This window comes from Manis javanica, chromosome X, assembly GCF_040802235.1.
Source record: "Manis javanica isolate MJ-LG chromosome X, MJ_LKY, whole genome shotgun sequence".
NCBI lineage: Eukaryota > Metazoa > Chordata > Mammalia > Pholidota > Manidae > Manis > Manis javanica.
The window spans coordinates 97,737,444-97,756,429 of NC_133174.1; the positions used below are offsets into that span (position 1 = coordinate 97,737,444).

General features: G+C 35.1%; 1 protein-coding gene across 1 annotated transcript in view; it reads left to right on the plus strand.

Annotated features, from left to right (window-relative positions):
- Positions 1 to 18,986, plus strand: part of RADX (RPA1 related single stranded DNA binding protein, X-linked) — a 78,415-nt gene that overhangs the window by 12,438 nt on the left and 46,991 nt on the right. Inside the window, 8 exon segments of the mRNA XM_073227525.1 lie at positions 529 to 721; positions 1,713 to 1,821; positions 1,908 to 1,999; positions 2,108 to 2,230; positions 4,784 to 4,888; positions 5,952 to 6,109; positions 7,093 to 7,263; positions 8,106 to 8,210. Coding sequence (XP_073083626.1) covers positions 529 to 721; positions 1,713 to 1,821; positions 1,908 to 1,999; positions 2,108 to 2,230; positions 4,784 to 4,888; positions 5,952 to 6,109; positions 7,093 to 7,263; positions 8,106 to 8,210 — 1,056 coding nt within the window.

Genomic DNA, 18,986 nt, shown 5'->3' on the forward strand with positions numbered 1-18,986 from the left:
ATAATTGTTTTAGGTGATTTATTAAGCTTTCATTATAAACATCATATATGCTTTTAGGGAATTTGAAAAATGTAGAAAGCTGTGTAAATGAAGCTGATAAATAATATCATCCCAAATCCTACCATTCAGAGAGAGCCACTATTAATATTAAAGTGTTTTCTTCCCTTTTAAAAATATGTATATATATCTACAAACATAGATATATATACATATCATATATTGTATATATCACATCTATGTATATATGTATGAATATCATTGTACATGACTATGTATGTCATATACCATATTAAATTATCTTACAACATGGGAATCATATTGTACATAAAATTTTGTATCATTCAACATTTTTAAATGTTTTCTATCACTAAAAATTCCTCATTCTGACCTTTACAAGGTTATGGATTCTATCATGATATCATAAATTATTCAGTTATTCCCCTATAGTTTTGCTTCCTCCTTAAAACTGGAGCACCTGGTAGACAAAAATAACATATATGCATAAGCTTTTGCTCTTTTTTTCTCTAGGCCTTTTTGGAAGTTGCTGACAGCTCAGGCACAGTGTCAGTGATTATGTGGAATACCTTGTGTCCTGAGTGGTATAAACGTTTGCGGGTTGGTTTAGTTCTTCTACTTCAACATTATTCTGTTAAAAAGAGTTATCCATTCAGGATGCAGCCTCTTCCTGTGGATCCACAGAGCAAACGAATTTCTACAATCAGTTAAGTAGTCAATGAATTGGTTGTTTCATTGCTATTTTGTTTACATAAATTTGCAAATTTCCGTATCAGCCAAAGACCCTGCAAAATTAATCAAACTTAGACTCTGACAACTTTAAAGTCTTTTATTCACGAAGTTTTTAAGCAATCAGTTGATAAATATGCTTATTTATTATTACATTTGTTAAGAAAGTTCATCTTAGCTATTTATTGTTGATTAATGAATGAGCTCCACTTGGGATGTATTTATTTGTATTTATCCTTTATTTCTTTTTTTTTTGTATTATACTGTTAAGTTAATGACTTTAATATAGTTTTCCCTTACAATGAGGTGCTATTAGAAAGGCTTGTCAACATTTTATTTTGAAATAGTTTCAAGCTTACATAAAAATTAAAAGAATAGTATAAAGAACTCCTATATACCCTTCACACAGATACACAGATTCAACAATTGTTAACATTTATCTTTGCTCTGACATTTCCTCTCTCTCCCTCTCTCTCTCTCTCTCTCTCTTTCTCTTTCTCTCTCTCGCCCCCCGCACACACGCACACACACACACTGTCCTCAGAATCTCCTGAAAGTAGGTAGTACTCATCATACATATCTCCTTACCTCTAAACACTTCAGTAATATTTCAGTCCTTATTTCCTAAGAACAAGAACATTCTATTACCCCACCACAATAATCAAAATCAGGAAATTTAAGAGTGATAAAGTACTGTATATCTAACCTATAGTCAATATTCAAATGTTGCCAATTGCTACAATTTTGAAAGGGCCCTTCCTAATTTCTGTTGGTTAAACTTTTTTGGGGAGATAAATGGATGTGATAATGTAGGAAGAAGAAGAAAACTATTGATAATGGTCTAGTTCTTAGATTTAGTGGTAGACTCAAATGTGTTCAGTCTATTATTTAGCTGTATAGTTCATGCACATGTATATTCTCTCATATATGTTAAACACTATATTAAAGTAGTATATTTGTTTTTTCAGAAATCTGCCTGAACCCTCGAGATCCTCCAACTAATATAATTATCATTCCAGAAAAGCAGGTGAAACCAGAATGGAGATTGCCAAAATTAAATCACCACTTTACCACAAGGTAAAATAGCCTCTTGTAAAATACCTGAAAATACTGACTTTCAAGGTTAGTTACACTATCTGTTTAACAACTTTGTTGTTTTTTAGATCAGAACTGGATGATATGCCAGAATATCATATCTGTGATGTTATTGGCATTTTAGTTTTTGTAGAAAGGGTTCAGAGGTCAAAGCAGAAAGGTAAGCTTTTAAAATTGAAAGTCTTAAAAAAATATTTCATTGAACAGTTCTGTGTTCATATGTGTATAATTGGATACCGTCATTTATTCTAATAATCTATCCATATATAAAACTCTGAAGATTTTTGGTCATATCGTTGGATTCATATTGCTGATGGGACTTCAGAACAACCATTTATAGTGGAGCTGTTTTCTACATCTCAGCCTGAAATCTTTGAAAATATTTACCCAAGTACCCAGTCCAATATTTGTATCTTTTTATTTTTGAATTGGGGGCATTAACTTAAAAACTGGCATACTGTACTGACTTACAGAGTGGCATTATACTCTGTTAGCAAATTCAAGCAGTCTGATAACATATTTAAATTTTTTCTTTACACTTTGTATTTTAATATTACACTTTGTATTACTTTTCTATTCAGAATCAGTTTGGGATTGAAACCAGTTTTTAAGAAAACAGGTGCTCTTACTAATTCTCATTGTTGGCATTTCAGGAATAAAAGCTTAAGATTCAGTGAAACTAAAACATAGGCAGTCATCCTTTGCATCCATTAGGAAATTGATTAAGCAGTCCCCATTAAAGACAATGAAGACTTCACTAAGGTAAAATTAATTGGTAGAGAATTGGCAGACTGTGTAAATAAATAATGACAGTAGTAATGTGTAATTAAATAATGACAGTGGTGAGTATGATTCCATTTGACTATTAAATTAATATTAGGCTGGTGGTGTTACACCAGCTGGCCAATATTTTACTTACTTTGGTGTTGACTTTTCCCACTTGAATTTATTCAGACATTGGTATTTTTTGCTCTAATTTTATTTATTTGTAAGCACTTTAGTTATTCCCTGTTAAATATTTTATATAATGAATTAGTCCTCAAGTTGATTATGATAAGAAAAAAAGTATATTTAATACTTTTTAACAACTTCAGTGAATTTTTCCTTATTTGAATTTGTAACCGAAAACTGTTTTAGATAAGGCATGCTATTTTAACTATTTTCCAAATGATTATATGAATAAAACACTGATTGTTAAAATAAACATTTGCCAACATTGGGGAACTCCCAATCTTAACAATATGTAATTTTAAAAAATCAAGAACAAGATTAAACTTGTCAAACATCAGGAGACCTAGATACCATATACAGAGCTGTTTTGCTACCCCTTTATTTACTACTGCAAAACGGTATTAAAGACCACTCAGGTATCACCTCTCATTAGATTCCACCCTTTGCTTGTGAGATTAAATTATTTATCATAGGATTTCACCTATATGTGGAATCTAAAAAAACAAAACAAATGAACAAACAAATTTTAAAAAATATGTATGAAATAGAACTAACCCTCACCTCAGCTATTAAGGGAAAGGGCAGAAAGAGTTTTGACTAAAACTGAAGCATGGGCTTCTAGTGTGAATAGAGCCGATAGCCTCTCACATAACTTCTCTAAGGGCATCAGTGATAACCTCTGATGACAATTCCATTACCTCATTTTATATGAGTTTTATGGCCAGGTCTCTCTTTTTTCATCGCCACTTTAAATAACAAGCTGACACAAGTTTTGGATAATGATTTTTCACAGCAATGTTGCCAAGTATGCATGTTCTATTCTCTCTGATAATATGAAGTACATGAAATATACTTTCCTAAAGAAAGGTTTGTACAGACCATTGGTGAGATTTCCTCTAGTTCAGTAGTTGGCAACAATCACAATTTATGGACATCTTTTGACCAAGAGTGAAGAAAAAAATCATTAAATGAATGGTGAGCATTTAAGGGGGCTTCTGGCCAGTGAAGGGGAATGCAACCAAGGATCTTCTAGAATAATGCAAGAATCCTGCAGTAGTAGGGCATCTTTTTTCCTTTTAAGGAAAGTGAAGAACTAAGGGGATATACTGTTGGGTGTTAACTATATACTAGATGCTTGTAGATGTTAGATCTCTTATTGTACTTCCCGTTACCTTTTAGAGAGTTTATGTTTTTACAAATTTATAGGTGAGGAAACAAAGGTCCAGAGAGTTTAAGTAAATTCCTGGATGTCAAACATCTAGAAAGTGTTAGATCTGAATATCTGATTTTTAACAGCCATGAAATTAGCATGAGAAATTTCTTTAATAGTCCTATCTCAACATCTTTAACCATGAATACTTATATTTGTACAGTTTCTGAAATGGAGGAAAAGTGATACAAATTAAGATAATTATTCTTAGTCATTTGAACAGATTCCCTTTATCTTCGTTGTTAGAAAATGAAGAATTAGTAATATGAGTACAAATTAATACTGTGTGGCCCTATACAGTGGAAGGAGTCAGAGTAATTCAGGAATCAGTATTAGAATGGATTAATCAGTGGAAGCATCATAGAGAAACTAAACTCTTTTTCCTGTAGGAGATAACTGTTGACACTCAGTTGTATGCCCGATTAGAAAGACTGTTGTGCTCTTTAACTGTACAGCAAGCAGTGACTTTTAGGTGCCACCATTGTACTTTCTAAAGGAAAAGTAAGTGTTAGATCCTTTATCTAAAGGAAAAGGTAAGTATTAGATCTTTGTTCCTCTAAGTGTGATCAAAGGACTGGGAGCAGTCACTGGTATCACCTAGAGCTTATTAGAAATGGAGAATCTTGGGCCCCACCCCAAAACTACTGAATCTGAATTTGCATTTTAACAGTTGCACCAGGTGATTCCTTTGTTCATTAAAGTTGGAGAAGCACTGTGTTACATCCTGATCTTGGTTTGTCCTCTTTGAAATGCAGAAGTAATTTCGTGTTTTCATTTCTGCAGTGACAGATTTCGTGTGTACACAGTTGAAAGTTGTCAGAAATGACACTCAAGTACCTAAACTGCTTTACCTCACCACTACAAATGAAAGTCAGATATTTATTATTGGTGAACAATTGGTTTGTGTGTGCTTTATTGGAAATGTAATGTATTTTTTTCTTTATTAGATTAACTTTTACATTACAACATTCAACCACAAGATAGCTTTATTTTGACCTCCTTTATCACTGTAGGAATGTTTTCAAAAAGAATATTTAGCCTATGAAATATATTGCTTCTTGATTGTTTATGACTGAAGCTATGATTTTGACTCACTGGAAAATTGTGCTTATGTCCTTTGATGAGCTTTAATTCCTGCTTGATGTAAGGCAGATAATCATAAATTGTTTACAGATAGAAGACTGTTAGACCCTATATCACAATATAGATTCAATGGATATTTTCAAAACACTAAATAAAATTCAAATGTGCATGAAATTTTGGCCCTTGGAGCTCACATTTTTCTTACATAGCAAAAAGCCTCACTATTTGTCTATAAGTACATTATGTTTCTCTATTCAAAACAATAAAGGTAAAAGTTTCCAGAAGAGTGAGGGAATAATGTGGAATAGTGTGTGTACTAGAATGCTGCCATGTTGGTAATTAGGAAGTTTGTTAAGAGTCCTAGGAAGTATGTAACCACATGTTTATGAATACCTCATTTTATATATACTAATATCAGATGTAAATGACACTTTAAATATGTTTTAAGAACATGAGTTTAAATGCTGAGCTATATTCATAGTCAGTTTAGTTCATACGTGATGCCATACCTTCAGTGTAAAACATGATTTAAAAACCAATTTTTTAAGAAGATGTTGACCATTTGAGTAGTTAGAAACATCTGAATTATATATTTTCTTTTTATCAGGGCTTTTCAGTTTCCTGTAGACAGTTACACTTTAGTTCACTTAAACTTTGATATGTCTGATTTACTTAAGATTTATTTACTGTCTTTGGTAATTTTTATATTCATATTGAGTATAAACATCTGCTACACAGTGAAGAAGTGATCATATTTTCTCGGTGGCAAGAGGCTGTTTTAATTTACACTGTTTTTATACAGAAAATCCCATACAGTTTATTATATATTTTTTCTTATTTTTCTGCATTTTACCCTTCCTGCCAAGAGGTCATAAAAGCCGGCCGTATTCCAACGATACCAAGGTAAAAAACTTCCTTCAGTGGAGTAAAGAAAAGACTGATTCCGGGGAAATGAAGAATACGATTATTGGTGTATATTACCCCTATCCACCAGTGCCAGAGACATTTTTGAAATATAAGAGTTCTGTTAGAGTTATTAATGTAATTAGTAGTCCTTTATGTGTTTTTATATGATATGTGTATGGTATATGCTGTATCAGTTAATCTTTATAATTTTATAGGAATGAGCCAAAGTGTAGGAACACTCACTAATACTAATTTTGTCTTTATGAAGACGTAAAAATACATGTCATGCCTCTTAAAGGTTAATATTTTGATTTTATCAGACTGGAAGAAGGGAAAGAACATTGATAATCACTAACTGGAGATAATATCTTGATTTAATGTCATGGAGATCAAATCTAACCTTGGTAGATCTCAACTCCTATGATATTACATGGAAAGACTAAAGGTATCAAAGGAGATACTGGATAATTTGATATCAAAATACTGACAACTCTGCTATGCTACTCTTAAGGAATGATATATATTGGTTATAACACAATTGAGCACTACTTTTAAATAAAAATGACACCAAAATAAATGAGATGCAGAATAGGCACTAATGACAGGCCTAACATTATTTTTGTATAATTAAAATGTAACAGTAGAAAAGTTTAATGTAAGTATATTCTTTTTAGAAAGCTATGGGAAAATTGCATGATTTTGGAAAGAAGAGAAACTTTGAAATACTGACATAACATCTAAATATTGACATCCTTTTGTATTTCATAATGCCAGCAATATGTAGTATATGGTTGAAAATATTAAAATGTGTGTTTCTATGCAGTGGCTAGGCAACACTTTATTGTTTGAAATATGTAAATTACATTCAATATGCAAAATTTCTGTCTCAAGACTCTAGAAGACTATCACAATTTTACTGATAAATATGTTTTGCCTATTATATAAAAATTATATAAGGGGATGATGCCAAATATAAACACAAAGTCTCTCAAATTTAAGTTATGTAGCAAGTTTATAATTTCATGTGGTGAAATTACATTGCAAATCTAATTCTTATTTTTATCATTTCATTTCTTTAAAACTTACAGTTTCCTTGGAATTAGTCTTTTTCAGTTGAGTCACTCTTCACAGCTTTAAATGAATTGAGGAGGGACATAAAAGACTTGCAGTATAGGGAACAAAAGCGCATTGCAATTCAGGGGATAATTACTGTTATAAAGTATGTTCCCACTAACTGTGCTACTGAAAGTGCCTCAGCATCAGAAACATTTCGAGTGGGGTGCCAGAGAATTAATAGTACGTCTCTGAAAGCACTGTGATCATAATTACAATTGGTACCTTGTATATTTTATTCAAAACTCACATGTATTGACTCTTAATGATGTAAACCTAAGAGCCAAAAAATTGTTTTTGTTTTTGTTTGTTTCTTCTGTTTCCTTTTTCTATCACTTATTTTGGAGCAGGCTGGGCTGAAGGTCACAGCCTCTTGATACTTCCCAAGGCCTTTAGAACCTGGTATCTTTTTTTGCCTTCTGGGTAGTTTGAGCCTTTTATGATTGTCATTATTTGAATTCCCAGTTGGTATATAAGACTATGCTCTTTTCCTATGTTTTATCCTGACTAAACCTATAGGAACTTCCACAGGAAGTTTTACCTCTATATCTGGCATGTCAGTCTTACCCAGATTCTGTCAGAGGTAGCAATGACTCTTGCAGGATAAATGCTCTCTTGTAGGAAAGGCCAGTTCTGGAATCTAGGTACAATCAAGACAAGTAAGTTAACTTTTTCTGTGAGTTTATCTTTTAAAAAATTACTACTACAGTTCCTATTCATTTGGAAATAAGCATTAATCCAATTACTCATTAATACTAATATAAGAAGGACTTTTATTTTCTCTTCCTTTTAAAAATATTTTAATAGCAGATGAATTGGGATGACTGTAATCTTATCTGACCTATAAATCATTTTTATAAAAGTTCTATTATGATTTGCAAACTTTTGTCACACCTCTTTTAAGATTACAAAAAAAACGAGTAAATTAAAATTATAGTCTTTTCACAGGGAAATAATTTGTGTAAATTAGTTTAAAATGTTTTCTCTAAATTTTTGATTTTAGAATGCCAGCCAGCCCTCAACATCCCAAGCAGCTGGAAAAGAAAGTCAGACTCGGGAAAGATGTGATAAACGGCATCAAGATGATGATCCTGTGAATTCTCAGTGTTTTTAAGCTCCACGTACAAGTTTAAGGCCTACCAGGAAAAAAAGTTGTCTGCAAGGGCCATATGCCAAACCATAAGTAATTTTTAATAAGTATATACATAGCATATTCATTTCTGTTTGTTTCTGCCTTGTAGAATGAGCAATTGTATAGAAGCTGTAGGAGTATTCTGGGAAACTAGAAGCCCAAGATGAAGATGTTGGCAGGGTGAGTTCCTTCTGAGGGCTGTGAGGTAGAATTTGTCCCTGCCTCTCCCTTAGCTTCTGCTGGTGAACTGACTGTCTTTGGCATTCCTTGGCTTATAGAAACATTACGCTTATCTCTGCCTTCATCGGCACATGGCATTTTCTCTGCATGTATATCTGTGTCCAAATTTCCCCCCTTAAAAGGACACAGACCATATTGGACTAGAGACCCATTCTGGAGTGCTGGTCTACTCCAGTATGATTTCATCTTAACCAATTACATCTTCAGTGACCCTGTTTCCAAGTAAGGTCACATGCTGAGCATCATTGAAAATGTAATTGGTTATGTATTGGCAGTAATAGTGGTATTTGGTGGGAACATAATTTTACCCATAATATCTGCCCACTAGCCCCTAAGAATGAATGTGTCTCTCACATGAAAAAGACATTTAACCCATTGCAACATCTCCAAAAATCTTAACCCATAGCAATATCAACTCTTAAGTCCAAAATCTTAATCTAAATATATCATCTAAATTGTGTATGGATGAGATATAGGGTGATTCATCCTAGGGCAGAATTCTTTTCCATCTTTGGACTTGTGAAACTAGACATGTTATCTTTCTAAAATACAATGATGAGACAGGCATCCAATAGGCATTCCCATTCTAAAAGATAGAAATTGGAAAGAAAACGTGGGTCCTTGCTCACAAAAGTCTGAAACCTAGCAGGGCCAATTCCATTTTTATTTATTTTTTATTTTTTATTTTGATATCATTAATGTACAATTTCTTGAACAACATTATGGTTACTAGACTCCCCCATTATCAAGTCCCCCCCACATACCACATTACAGTCACTGTCCATCAGCGTAGTAAGATGCTTTAGAATCACTACTTCTCTTCTTTGTATATACTGCCTTTCCCATATCCCCCCCCAACTACATTATGTGTGCTAATCATAATGCCCCATTTTCCCCCTTATCTCTCCCTTCCCACCCACCCTCCCTAGTCCCTTTCCTTTTGGTAACTTTTAGTCCATTCTTGGGTTCTGTGAGTCTGCTGCATTTTTATTCCTTCAGTTTTTCTTTGTTCTTGTACTCCACAGATAAGTGAAATCATTTCATACTTGTCTTTCTCTGCCCTGCTTATTTCACTGAGTATAATACCCTCTAGCTCCATCCATGTTGTTGGAAATGATAGGATTTGTTTTCTTCTTATGGCTGAATAGTATTCCATTGTGTATATGTACCACATCTTCTTTATCCATTCATCTACCGATGGACACTAGTTTGCTTCCATTTCTTGGCTTTTGCAAATAGTGCTGCGATAAACATAGGAGTGCATATGTCTTTTCAAAATTGGCTGCTGCATTCTTAGGGTAAATTCCTAGGAGTGGAATTCCTGGGTCAAATGTTATTTCTATTTTTAGTTTTTTGAGGAACCTCCATACTGCTTTTGACAATGGCTGAACTAATTTACATTCCCACCAGCAGTGTAGGAGGGTTCCCCTTTCTCCACATCCTCACCAACATTTGCTGTTGTTTGTCTTTTGGATGGTGGTCATCCTAACTGGTGTGAGGTTATATATCATTGTGCTTTAATTTGCATTTCTCCAATGATTAGTGATGTGGAGCATCTTGTCATGTGCCTGTTGGCCATCTGAATTTCTTCTTTGGAGAAGTGTCTGTTCAGCTCCTCTGCCCATTTTTTAAGTGGCTTATTTGCTTTTTATTTGTTGAGGTACGTGAGCTCTTTATGTAATTTGGATGTCAACTCCTTATCAAATATGTCATTTATGAATATATTCCCCTATACTGTAGGATGTCTCTTTGTTCTACTGATGGTATCCTTTGCTGTACAGAAGCTTTTTAGTTTGATATATTCCCACTTGTTCATTTTTGCTTTTGTTTCCCTTGCCTGGGGAGGTATGTTCATGAAGAAGTTGCTCATGTTTATGTCCAATTTTCCAAGAGTTTTATGGCTTCATGACTTACATTCAGGTCTTTGATCCATTTTGAGTTTACTTTTGTGTATGTGCTTAGACAATAATCCAGTTTCATTCTCTTACATGTAGCTGTCCACTTTTGCCAACACCAGCTGTGGAAAAGCCTGTCATTTCCCAATTGTATATCCATGGCTCTGTATCTTATATTAATTGACCATATATGCTTGAGTTTATATCTGGACTCTCTATTCTATTCCACTGGTCTATGAGTCTGTTCTTGTTCCAGTACCAAATTGTCCTGATTACTGTGGCTTTGTAGTAGAGCTTAAAGTCAGGGAGCATAATTCCCCCTGCTTTATTCTTCCTTTTCAGGATTGCTTTGGCTATTTGGGGTCTTTTGTCATTCCGTATGCATTTTAGAACTATTTGCTCTAGTTCATTGAAGAATGCTGTAGGTATTTTGATAGGGATTGCATTGAATCTGTAGATTGCTTTAGGCAGGATGGCCATTTTGGCAATATTAATTCTTCCTATCCAAGAGCATGGGATGAATTTCCATTTATTATTATCCTCTTTAATTTCTCTTAAGAGTGTCCTGTAGTGTTCAGGGTATAGGTCTTTCACTTCCTTGGTTAGGTTTATCAATTCCATTTGATTTTAATCCTCCATAACTATCCTTTCTGGCAGGATATTGTGTCCTCTGTGCCCACTGGGGCGGCAGTCCCTTGGCCCTGAGTACTGGCCCTGTACTGGATATGAAGAGAAAGTCCTGCCTTATGGAATTGAGGAGGGGGTCTTGTCCTCTGGAACTGAGGAAATGGTATCACTCTTGGGGTCATTCTCCCCTTTTCTTGAAGGGTAACACATGATCATACCCAGATATGTCTCTTAGCTCATTTTCTGACTATAGAAGTCTAACAGCCTTCCTTCATTTTCTCCCACCTATGTCCCTGTCAGTCCAAGCTAGTGACATTCCTACTGAGATGACTGATTGGATCCACAAGCCACAGGTCTAATCTCTTGGGCAAATGTTTGTCCAGCAACACCCTTAGTGTTCTGTCCAGAGCAAGCTTTCTCATGCCTTGCAATATAGATTAGCTGAGAATTTTCCAAGTATTGAAGTTTTGGTTTCTTTTTCTTAGTAATTCCCTTTCCAACTTCTCTCTCCCCTTTAATATTTTACTACAAGGAGTGAAGGGAAACCAGGATGTGCCTTCAACACTTGGCTTAGAAATCTCTTCAGCTAAGTATGCAAGTTTATTGCATACAAATTTCACTTTCCATCCAACAGAACATAATTCAGTGAAGTCCTCTGCCACTTGTAACAAGAATCACCTTTCATCCAGTTTCCAAGTTTCCAATAACATATTCCTTATTTCTAAAACCTTACCAGAAGCACCTTTTACATTCATATTGCTGGCAATATTCTGTCATGATAATATATGTATTCTTTAAGACAACAGAAGCTTTTTCTACAGCCCTCTCGAGCTCTCAACAGATTCTCCTTCAAAATCCATATTTCTGCCAGCATTCTATTTAAGCCAATCTAGGCTTTTTCTATTAGCACCTCAAAACTCTTTCCGCCTCCATTTAATACCCAGTTCCAAAACCACTTGCACATTTTTAATTGTGTGTTATAGCAGCCCCCTACTTCCTGGTACCACAGTCTGTATTAGTTTTCTAGGTCTGCTGTAATGAAGTACCAGAACTACATGGCTTATACAACAGAAATTTTCTCTAAGTGCTTTGAAGACATTGTCTTCAATTTTCAACACTTTAGATATGTTCCAAGGAATGCTTTTCTTTGTTTAATGCTGCTTTGAGACTGCTGAGATTCTTGAATCTGTGGATTGATGTGTTTCATCAATTTTGGAAAAGTATCTGCCATTATCTCTTCAAATACCATTTCTTCCCCATTATTTCTTCTATTTCTATGATTTCAGTTTCATATATGTTAGCACTTATAACTGATCTACAAGTTTCTTATGCTGTATTCTTATTTATTTATATACATATATCACTCTTTTTTCGATTCTGTACTTCAGTTTGAATATTTCCTATTGACCTGTGTCTCCATTTAATCTTTTACTATGTCCCATCTCTATTAAACTTACCTGTTGAATTCATTGAATTGTTCTGTTTCCACCCAGTTAGCTGTACTGCTATTCAGTTCTGACACTAACTACCTCATTAGTGTCAGACTCTACAGATTTAAGGGCCCAGTCTTCCACAAGACTGCCCTTACTTCAGATGCTAGCCACACTTCAGCTGGTCCCAAGGCCACCAACACTTCCAACCAACTAGCTACAAATCCAGTGGTTCCTAAAACCCCCTCAGAGTCAATAGTTCACTAGAATGAAGCATAGAACTCAAGACAGCACTATCCTTCCAATCAGTTTTATTATAAAGGATACAGATTAGGAAGAGCCAAATGAAGAGACACAGAGCAAGGTCTGAAAGGATCACAGATCTTCTGTGCCCTCTCCTCATGGAAACCAGGCTATCATTCTACTAGCTGCACATCAATATGTTCACCAACCAAAAAGCTACACCAAGCCTTGATGTGTAGAGTTTTATTTGGGATTTCATTTCTTAGGCATGATTGATTAAGGCATTGGCCATGTTATTGAACTTGATCTTCAGGCCCATCTCCCTCACAGAGGTGGGACTGGACCAGTGTTCCAACCATTGAATCATATGCCTGGTCCTTCTGGTAACAGTTCTCATCTTCAAGCTATCTAGTGGCTCACCATAAGTCACCTCATTAACATAACAAAGACTCCTGTCACTAAGGAAACTCGAAGGGTTTTTGAAGCTCTGTGCAAGGAACAAAGATCAGGTATATTCTTTATTGGATGATAGTTGTTAATTTCAACTATTCTGTTCTTTTCAGTTGTAAAAAACCAATTTGTTTCTTTTTCAGATGTTCTTTTCTGAGACTCTGTTTGTTTTGTCCATCTTTGCCTCTTTTCCTTGACCATATTAATCATCGTATTTTAAATCCAGGCCTGCTAACTCCAGTGTCAGGATCACCTGGTAGTCTGCTTCTGTTGATACAATAATAATAAATATGACCATTTCAGAACTTGTGTCAACCAACATTTTAATCCAAATGGTAGATACTGAAGCATGGTGCACTCTGTTAGATATTAAAATGTAGTTGAAATCCTTCAACTGACTCAAAATTTATCACTGAGAAATAAAATATAATAAATGGTATATTAAATCTTCCTTTTATTCTATGATAGTATTTACTCCATAAAGAGAGAAAGTAAAGTACAGCACAGTTAAATGACTCCTTAAAAACCATTTTCAGCATCTCCTCCTAAGAAAAACAGAAGGCACTATAGGAAAAGTTTTAAAATAATGTTTGTTGCCTGAAAAGCATTTGCTAATGTGAATTAATGACCACAAAGGACTTCAACATTTTTCATCTTTATAAATTATGTCTAATTTGGTTATATTAGGAATTCTTTTAAAATCTTTATATTCTTGTCCTTTCTGTATAGTGTCTTCCGCTTTTCATAGGCAGAAGGCACTGAAAATACTCCTTCAGTTAATTCTGTATTTCAATATACAGTGCAAGATTACTTATGTTACCTCATTTGATTGTCAACCTTCCTGTGAAGGAGGCACAGGATAATTATCTCAATTTTATAGAAGAAGAATCTGAGATTCAGACAGGATAAAATATAGGATTCATGCATGTGTGTATTTAAATTAAATTCTTTTAATTTCTCTGCATGAGAGATACTTTATAAGACTACAATAATATTAATTATAATCCTGTTATATAGATGAGGGAATGGCATAGTATAGAATTCTATATGACTTTTATCTAAGGTTATTAGGATGGTGAACAGGGCAAGGGTGGAGTATAACATATAGCCTCTGACATAACTTTCATATTTTCCACTACCTACCTTATGCATATTTATATTCTCTTCTTTTAGCCCTCTTTTCCCTTTCTTTCCTTACTTATTATCCTTTTATATTTCTTTTCACTTTTCATCTTTTTTAAATTTCCTCAGTTGAAACCCGCAGTCAACATATACCTGCACTTTTGTCATTTAGCCTCTCGCCTATAAGACATTTAAGTCATACAAATGCATGATTCCCTATTCCCCTAAAAATCTCCACTTCATAAAACTTCTGTACAGTATCATGGTGCTGATAGAATTTGGACATCTTTATTTCAGATAAAAACATCACTTTATAATGACATGTATTAAAAAGTATATACATGCTGTTTAAGGATCTTTAAATACATATAATTTATTTTTTAGTTATTTAGATTTCTCCCCGTTGATGTTTTCCCATGTTTTCAATAATTGAAGCAAGTTAGAATTACAACTATAAAATTTTACTTGCTACAGTTGAATAAGTAAATAGATGCGTTCTTCCTTCATGAGGGCTACTTCTTTCTAGTTCGTTAATAACTCAATAGTAAAATGAAGAATACTATTATGAGACAAATCCATTGTTAAATTAAGTTGAGTGATATTCTGTGGCATTCTACAACATGACATTTCTGTTTTACTTTTTTGCTATGCTTTTAGTTTTGGAAATACAATAGAAAAAACTCATGACAGAAATATGCTAAGAACCCATAGGATAGATACGTTTCCTTAAAAATTCAGGCTTCTCCTCAGCCTCAAAATAAGACACTTCCCTTTTACTGCATTCATTTCAGTTCCATAAATAGTTATTGAGCAGATATTATGTGGAAACATTAAAATCAAGTCTATACTTACTTTTGTAGAGCTGATAGCAGGGCTTATAACAGAATCTGGTAGGAGAGACAAACTGATAAACCTGTAATTTCAATACAGTGTGATGAATGCTACAGTAAAGGTTTATTCATGGTGCTTTGACAGAATGTACATGGAACGGTGAGCCTTGACTAGAGTTCAGTGATGGCACCTTCTAGGAAATATCACCTAAGCTATATTTTGAATGAAGGAAAAGAGTTAGTTAATCAGGCAAACTAAAGGGACATTTTGTTGTTCCAGGCAGAAAGAAAAATGTGAAGGTTTGAAGCAGCATGAGCCTTATAGAAAACTCTGAAATGAGGTTGGAGAGTTAGGGCAGGTAGTTTTCCAGAATATTTGAACAAGGCAAATAAGCCATTGAACTAATTTTTTTAAATCCTTGTCATAGAGTCTGTAGAGTATAGGAAATATAGTCAGTATAAAAAGAGAGAATGGAATATATATATCCATCTTTAGTTGATATTTAATAAAGTTGAAAATTTCTTTTTATGGAATACTCCTTCAAAGAACATTTAAATCTACTGCAGTATTTAAATTAATGTCATAAGATAATTGTTCATAATTTGAATGTATTAGCCTTAAACTTCTAGTGTATTACTGTAAGAAACTTAAGCTTCATATTCTCTAAATTTATTGAATTAGAATAAATTTGCAATTAGTATTTATTATTTTAGTATTTAGTATTTAGTATTTATTATAATTAGTATTTTTCCATTCAAGTCTCTTTTTATAACTATTGGTTATCCTGTTTTCATCTTTTGTAGAGTTCCTGTACCTCAGCCAGAAACTTGTGCAGGAGCAAAAGGAAACAAACCAAGCATGCCAGGGCCCTACCAATGTATGTTGTTTTGATGATAATGATTGTTTATGAGATCTTTATGGGAAACTATTATATCCAGATACTGTTTGATTTTATTCTGTATTTTTGTATCACACCTGCTGCTAGCATAATATAAATACTTTAAACAGATATATATTTATTTACTTTTACTTTTGGTTTTCATTTATATTATCTTTGTCAAAAGTATCCTTGTCAAAAGTACTGGTCCCAACTTTAGAAACATTTGTTATCATCACAAAAGTGAAAGTAAGTACAAGTAAACTAACACTTACCAACTTGTTTCTTTGATGCTACATCCTTCCAAATATAATGTTTTTAATTATCAAGAATAATTGAGCAGGGAGTTTTTGACAATAAACATAGGTCAAAGTTAAAAGCTACTTATAGTTCCTTTGTTTACTATTGGGTTTACTGTTTTTAATTTACTGGTTTCATTTCTGAAGTAATTTCATAACACAATTTAGTTCTGGCAGGGTATCTTTAGAGTAATTTGGTTTAAATCACATCTTACATAGGGTCATGTCTATGGACTGGATTTCTCCCTACACTGTATGTCCTTCTGGCTTTTTGAGTTATTCTTTAGGATTGATGTTTAGTCATTCTGGCAGATTAAGAACCCACAAAAGAATCTGGAGACTGTACCCCACCAAAAAATATATATATAGAAAATAAAGGGGAAATCATTATAATATAAACATATAACCAAGCTCAAAACAAAAATGAAAACTCCCTTGTGGCCAAAAACAAAAGAATTTAAATTTATTAGTGAGTAGGAACTAAAACTAAAACCCCTCATGAGCATTTCAGAACTAGATACAGACCAAATGATTATAGAATGAAATGTAACAACCACATGGAAAGGGAAGATTAGACCACAGGCCTCATGCATGTGAAAAGAACTAATATAAAAGTTAAAAGGTTATGAAGGGCCAAGGAAATTATACCTGTCACCATGGGGAAGTATCGGAGTTTTCTGTATCCTTTGGGTGGCGGATAGGGAAAAAAATTCCTTGAGAGAAATTGGAATTCCAGGACTGTGCAGCATAGAGGTGCAGTCATAGTTTCAGATACATTTCAGATGACTGAAATGGTGAAGGCACTGAGCTAAGGAATTAGCACTAATACCTGGTCTGAAATCATTGAAACCCTCAGGTTTTTTGCCCCCAGTTGGAAAATTTTATTTTCAAAGTGTATGCTGTGAAATATTTACACATGGATTTATGTTCTTTTTGGCATTTGCTTAAAAATAATGCAGGAAAAGATTCAGCATGGTGGCATGATATGTGAGACAGAGAACTCCTCCCAAAACCACATAGAGTATGAAAATATCGTTAATACAACTAGCCTTAAAACAGCAACAGGAAAGAAGGCTGTACCAGACTGCATACACACCTCACCAAGAGAGCATACCTCACGAAACAGGGTATTGTATGAAAGCCTTGATCGGCAGGACCCAAACCCTTTCTCCACCCCAGCTCACTGGCAGGTGGAAGAGAAACGGAGCGGGGAGAGGGTGGAAGCCTAGAATTCCTGAACACCCACCCAGCCCTGGTGGTCTGCTTTGCAAGCAGAAATGTACATTGTGTGCTGCTCTGGAGGTTGGGAGCTGGGACAGGCATAGTGCTTGAGAGACTGAGATTTCGGGCATTTGTGGAGGACAGGGATCCCCATCTCGCGGCTCTGGAGCAGAGGAAAGATGGGTGGTCAGAGCGGCTTCCAAGCAGCGAGAGGGCTGCTGAAGAGGTGGGGTTTCCAGGGAACTTGCTGCGTGGGACAAGGGAGAGCTGGACAAGTTTGGCTGGGTGTGCTCTGCCTAGCAGGTTGGGAACTTTGAGGAGCTGCAGGTGCTCCATACCCTTGGCTGGCTGCTCAGCCCCAAGGACCCCCACTGTGACAGGCACCTAACTGCACCTTCCTCCTGGCCTGATGGCACCTGCTCGCAAACCAGCAGTCACTGTGTGGGCATCAGGCCAGCCAGAGGGAGGCCCCACCTACAATAGCAGGAGACGCCAAGCACAGAGGTTTACACCTGTGTGCTCGGCCCACTGGCTCTAACACTAGAGACAGGCCCTGCATCCAGAAAGCAGGAAACAGCTCTTTCCTCACCTGAGGCACCAGCACCGCTCCCCTACAACTGCCAACCTCACTCTAGGGACTGAGCAGCTCCAGAGACCGGAGCGTCTGGGCAATAAAGGGCTCCACACTGGTTCAGAGCAAAATCTCACAAACCCCAGAAAAAGGGCCAAATGAAATGGAACTCACCAATCTTCCTGCAAGAGAGTTCAAAATAAAAATCATAAACATGCTTATGGAGATACAGAAAAATATTCAAGAACTCAGGAGCAAATTTAAGATGGAGGTTCAATCATTAAGAAATTCCATATCTGAAATGAAACATACAATGGAGGGATTTAAAAGCAGATTAGATATAGCAGAAGAGACAGTAAATGGAATAGAAATTAGAGAAGAGGAATACAAAGAAGCTGAGGCACAGAGAGAAAAAAGAATCTCTAAGAATGAAAGAATATTGAGAGAACTGTGTGACCAATCCAAACGGAAAAATATTCTCATTATACGGGGACCAGAAGAAGAAGAAGAGAGAAAAAGGGATAGAAAGTGTCATTGAGGAGGTAATTGCTGAAAACTTCCCCAATCTGGGGAAGGAGACGGTCTCTCAAGCCATGGATGTGCACAGATCTCCCAACACAAAGGACCCAGGGAAGACAACATAAAGACATATAATAATTAAAATGGCAAAGATCAAGGATAAAGACAGACTTATAAAACCAGCTAGAGAGAGAAAAAAGTTCACATACAAAGGAAAACCCATCAGGGTATTGTCAGATTTCTCAACAGAAACCTTACAATCCAGAAGGGACTGGCATGATATATTTAATGCAATGAAACAAAAGGGCCTTGAATGAAGAATACTCTACCTGGCAAGATTATCATTCAAGTTTGAAGGAGGAATTACACAATTTTCAGATAAGCAAAAGCTGAGAGAATTTACCTCCCACAAACCACGTCTGCAGTG